This window comes from Glandiceps talaboti, chromosome 16, assembly GCF_964340395.1.
Source record: "Glandiceps talaboti chromosome 16, keGlaTala1.1, whole genome shotgun sequence".
Classification (NCBI taxonomy): domain Eukaryota; kingdom Metazoa; phylum Hemichordata; class Enteropneusta; family Spengelidae; genus Glandiceps; species Glandiceps talaboti.
In genome coordinates this window covers 8,519,366-8,525,360 of record NC_135564.1, presented here as the reverse complement: position 1 = coordinate 8,525,360, position 5,995 = coordinate 8,519,366, and the positions used below count along the sequence as shown (strand labels likewise).

General features: G+C 33.2%; 1 protein-coding gene across 1 annotated transcript; it reads right to left on the bottom strand.

Annotated features, from left to right (window-relative positions):
- Nucleotides 1-4,687: 4,687 nt before the first annotated feature.
- On the bottom strand, nt 4,688-5,788 carry LOC144447746 (galanin receptor 2b-like). The gene has a single exon (XM_078137827.1). It carries the CDS (start codon nt 5,786-5,788, stop codon nt 4,688-4,690), a length of 1,101 nt encoding a protein of 366 aa, XP_077993953.1.
- Nucleotides 5,789-5,995: the final 207 nt, after the last annotated feature.

The following is a 5,995-nucleotide window of genomic DNA, read 5'->3' as shown; positions in this document are numbered from 1 at the left end:
TCGCCCAGGCAAGCACGTCACTATCCATACAGGATCACATATCGTTGACAATTTAACATACGGGCATTTTTTTTTCTATGATACTAATGCCAGTGGTCATATTTGGGTGTACCAAAAAGGTACGTCCTTTTACTCAGTCTGCCTAAAGGCTATGCTACAGACTTCACAGTATAAAGTGATGATCAAACATGTTCCAGTGAGTAAAATAACTTATGTAATGCTTCATATGACACAAATATCTGGCAAATATCTGCCTCTAGGTTGCATCTTGCAAATCTATGCAATGCACATACTATCGACACAGAAAGACCTCTTGTAGTTGGTCTATACATATTGAATCTATTCATTAGATTAAGACATTCTTGTAATCATATACTCATCTAATCGGACTATAGCTTTTCTTGTAATTAAGTGTCTTCATTCATATTGTCAGTATCCACAGAAAGAATTTCCTTACTTATCGTTCTCACTTACGTATACCTCCATACAACCTTCGACCACTTATTTCAATGGTATGAGGGCCCACTTACCATAATAAGACTATTGTGTATGTATGTATGTATGTATGTATGTATGTATGCATGCGTGCGTGCGTGCGTGTGTGTGTGTGTGTATGTATGTATGTATGTATGTATGTACGTACGTACGTATGTATGTGTGTGTATGTATGTATAGTATGTATGTATGTATGTATGTATGTATGTATGTATGTATGTATGTATGTATGTATGTATGTGAGTGTATATGTATGTGAGTGTATGTATGTATGTATGTATGTATGTATGTATGTATGTATGTATGTATGTGTGTATGTATGTACATGTATGTATGTATGTATGTATGTATGTATGTATGTATGTATGTATGTATGTATGTATGTATGTATGTATGTATGTATGTGTATGTGTATGTATGTATGTATGTATGTATGTATGTATGTATATATGTATGTATGTATGCACTTCGCTCGTTTTGTTTACTGTGTTCCTAATACAAATTTAACGGCTAACCCCGATTAGAAAAACTGAGCTGGCGGAGATTATAAATATGTATATATTTCAACAGTCGCACGTGAATATTAATGAAAATATCCACGAGTACATCCAAAACATAATACAATATGCATCGTTGTAGAACTGAATAATTAAAAGACAGGTGACTACCTAGATATTGAAAATTCACACCTCATGCAGAAATATCTATATTAAAACATCATGTATAAACGATATCCATGTATGAATCGAAACAACACGGAATTGAAATATAAAATGATCCAGAAAATAAGCATTTGGAATTTATTTTAGAATGTATTAATTAATCTGGCAAATCGACAAAGAATTGGCTAGATTACATTAGAAAGGAGCAACAAAGGCAATTAAAATCTGACAATATCATTAATAATATAGAAAGTATATTTTATTGGTCGAAAATATTCGTGACATAAAATTACTTTTTAACTGATTTGTTGAAAGGAATTTTTAGACTGAGACTGCCTTGTGGACTGTGGTAAACATTAATTCATACTGCAATACCGATGTACCTTAAAGATGTCACAACATTTAACACTGGGAATCTTGAATGGTGAAATACTGTGTTTAAATTTGTATGATAACTCCTTTACTTACCTAAAAACTGACTATTTCATTAACTCATCAATTTCACTGATTGGATGTAACAAATGCTATATATATATATATATATATATATATATATATATATATATATATATATATATATATATATATATATATATTCCTTATACAATGTAGCCGAAATGACTGTCATCTGAGATAGAGCAGAGACGCCCTACAATGACCTTGAATAAATTGTATGAACTCCTAAGTAAGGTTGCTGGTCTTAAGATTAAAACATGTATGCTGGTGTAGCCATGACGAATTCATTCATTCGAAACTTCTGCCAACAAATTTCAATTGCATAATAATGTAACACATAATTGGCAGGTTCGGTTTTAAATATAAGGATATTAGTTCTCAATTACTCCCTATCGTATGGAAGTATAGAATGGAAGTATAGAATGGAAGTATAGAATGGAAGTTGAAACGTTAAGCATGGCGTAGATGTTTATTTTCCAACTGACACTTGTCCTTAGATAGCGCAGTTTGTTGTAAAAGACTCTTTGTCCAAACATAAACAAGACACTAATATCAAGTATACCATACAATGCATTAAAACTGCTACAACACTATCTGATAATATTACAACCATGGCAATTAAGTGTTGCAGGTAGACAATTATGTTTGTTTCAATAACTATAACATGATTAATCATAATTCGTGACCATGAGATCCATAACATCGCAGTTAGGCAAACCAAATAAATGATTTGATTACGGGTAAACCTTCCAAAGTTATATTGACAAATGGACGTGCATATGAAAGTAGTTTAGTTTTAAAGTACTACCATAGTAGTGAGACTTTAGGCGTCACAATATTGTATAGGTCTCATACAGTTGTTTCCAAATGCAAACACTGATAACGCGCAAACATATAAAATGTTATTACTCTGGTAATGGGAGCACGGTTTACTAATATAAAGACAAACAAAAAATGTTATCAGGGTATATTGATACAACATTGATATGATATTGAATGGATATTTGTTTGACTATAGTCTCAGTAGGCAGGCGTTTCTAAAAGGTCTGAAAGGTAGTTATTCAGGTGACCACACACACATACAATGTAATGTCCACATAACGTGTCTAGACGCTGTTTTATTGATAGAAAGTCATTATCTTACAGTGTACTGTTTGGGGACTTCCGATGTTCACACTATCCCGATCACAGGGTGATTAGATTTGCACCGCAGAAGAACCAATATCACCCACTCGTGTAGTCTACCGCATCGAACCGAACAACAGTGGTTTTTAGTTTGTGCCCATCCAAGTAAAACCGAAGCCACGATTACCATGGTCGTACATTTAACCACAGTGTGAACATAATTCAACATGACTCTCAGATAAGACAAGGGAGATTAAAACCCAACACTATTAAGTTGTGATCACAGTGAGATAAAATGTAACATTTTATCTGCGCGCTATCAGTGTCTGTATTTTGTTTGTACAATTTCTAACAAAAACCGTTGCACTAGACATAAAACAAATATCGTGCCACCTAATTGAAACTCTATACTCTCTCTAGTTTGCCATTAAGTATATCTTTAAAAGAGTATAATCTTGGGTTGGCCTATGCCTCTTTAAAATATTCCACAAATTTGCCTACACATAAACTCACAATAACATGTATAATTAGAAATATAGTCTGAATATAAATATAAATATAAATATAAATGTGAATATATATATATATATATATATATATATATATATATATATATATATATATATATATTGTTAATTCTAAAACGGACAGACATCTTGCATATTTATAACACTTTTTATGTCACGAGTTATCACAAACATCATTAAAATGTCACTTTCATGTTGAAAAAAATATATAAAGAAATTTGAAGTATTTTAATAAAGAAAGTTATTCTTGTAGAAGAAACACCAATAGTCCATTTGTGAGTTTTATTAGAGTTTCCGATGGTTCAAGAAGTATCCGAGTAAATTTTTCAAAACATAACATTTCAACATTGCAAGTTTAATTCAAATGGAATTAATCTCGTGTATATGTATTTTTATTTCTAAAATCAATTGATTTACTGAATTTTTGTAATGAAGAGTTTGTCCAAACATCTCTCTAGAAATTCATGAACTGGACAGAGGTTGAAATGCTAGTTTCCTTAGGAACTTATCGTCCAAAATCTGGAATCAGAAAATATGCATATACGTCATTATTACGTGTATATAATTAAAACTTAGCTTGAATAAAATGTTGTTAATTCCAGAAAGAATATACATTTGGAATATGTATTAACACTTTCATATCAAAGATTATCACAATTATCATAACACGTTATTTTGAAGAAAAAAATTGAAATGTTAAGTTTTTTAATATAGAAATTCATTCGGTAGAAGAAACGCCAATGAAATATATTTTAGTTTTAAATATATTCTTCCTATGGTTGAAAGAGTATCCGACGAAATTGTCAAAACATTTTAATATTAATCATAATTGTAAGGTTTACTAAAATGTTGTAATAAAGAGTTTCTCCAGGCTACATCTCTCTTACTAGAAATTTCGCGAATTTGGCAAAGGTGTAGACATATTGGTTTCCATAGAAACCTATATTCCGCACTAAAATATTAGCATGATATTTATTATTCAGGCCTATACATATGCGTAGATGGCGTTACAAACATTCATTATGTGAAAAAAAACATTGCATTGTATGAAACTACAATCTTATCATTTGAGGCCAATACGACTAACGTATTACATTTGTGTAGAGTGAGTGAGTGATAGTAATCATTTTTTTAAAAAGTAATCTGGTCAAAAGTATGTGAACGTTTTGTTTGACATTGTTATGCTTAGTCGCAATGTTTATGATTTTTCTTGTCACGTTCACTACAGCCTTTTAAATCTTATCACTGCAAGCGAATATACTACAAATTAATCAATTTCCTCAAGGTATTAATATCATTTTAGTATGTAATCTCAACAAGACGCCGAGAAAACATTGTGAAATTTGAAGATTGTATAGGTATTATCTTTAAATCAAAATTTAAGGGAATCTTTTATATACTAATGTTTTTAAAGCATGCCGCCTAGGTGGATCTTGTATTTTCCATTTCAGACTCGTCGGCTCCGTCAACTCTATTTTTCTTGCATTTGAATATCTTCTGAATTCCCTCACGGAACTGTTTATATTTGATGGCGTAGATGAAAGGGTTAACACACATGTTACAGAAGACTAACAAAACCATGAAATAATACCAGGAACCTGCAAAGTCCAGATAACCACCAAGGTTATACACAAAAAAGGAAATTGAAACCGGTGACCAACAAATCACAAATGTGACTGACACAATCAGCATGGTCTTTGTCACATTCTTTCGGGCTCGGCTCATGGAGTCATCCTTTGTCTTTGGTTGGCGACTTGAAGACGAGTCCGCCGGATTTTGAACTGCGGCTTGTTCACCCATCTGATTCGAAGCGGAAATAGTTTGAGCTGTAGGACGATTTTCGGTCTGCTTTTTTGAGCGACGCCGAAGCTCTAAGATGATGTTGCCGTAGGAGAATCCCATTATAGTGAGTGGTAGGACGTACTCAGTCAGAAACACTACACAACCAACTAACTTCTGCATACCAGAGTTTGGCCACTCCTTCACATTGCAAATCCCGTTTTCGTTAAAGTTCATAGTAGGCCAGTACGATTCACGAATTAAGCCAATAAACCATGCACATACCGCTATAACTTTGATCTTGGTCATGGTGATTTTATTACGATGCAGTACTGGATGACAGACTGCCAAATATCTCTCAATCGACAAAAATGATAGATTGAAGGTGGAGGATATAAATAATCCCCAAAGAATGTACTCCGACATCCATATCTTACAGATTATATCTCCAGTTAGGTTATTGGGAATAACATCAAACGTCGGTCCAAACTTCAAGGAGACAAACATTATTGCACTCACGAGATCAATTAAGGATTGGTTAAGAATGAATACATTGGTGAAAGTTTTCCTTAGCTCCTTAATATTGATAAAAACGACACACACCATGAAATTTCCAACGATTCCAAGAGTGCCGACGATAGCATATATGACTCTGAGAACTACGTCGCTTACGTCGCTGTTACCAGTTTCAGGAGACTCGGTTGACGTCGACACGTTAGTTGCGTCGATAGTAGATGTATTCATTGTTTATAGATATCCTTACTAGTTTCACTATACAAATGTAATATTTCTCCTCGCTCGCGTCTTTAGTTAAAATGCAGTGATGACAATCGACTCGCAAAATCCTCACACCTCTTCCATTAGAATGGCTGTCAACGTTTCTGATTTAACGTCCCAATGGCTTTAGGTGTGCATTGTCGTTAACAACAAATTCGCCTTTATCAGAGTATA

Excerpts from the sequence above, each read along its gene's own strand:
- LOC144447746 (XM_078137827.1), bottom strand. The coding sequence starts at position 5,788 with ATGAATACATCTACTATCGACGCAACTAACGTGTCGACGTCAACCGAG.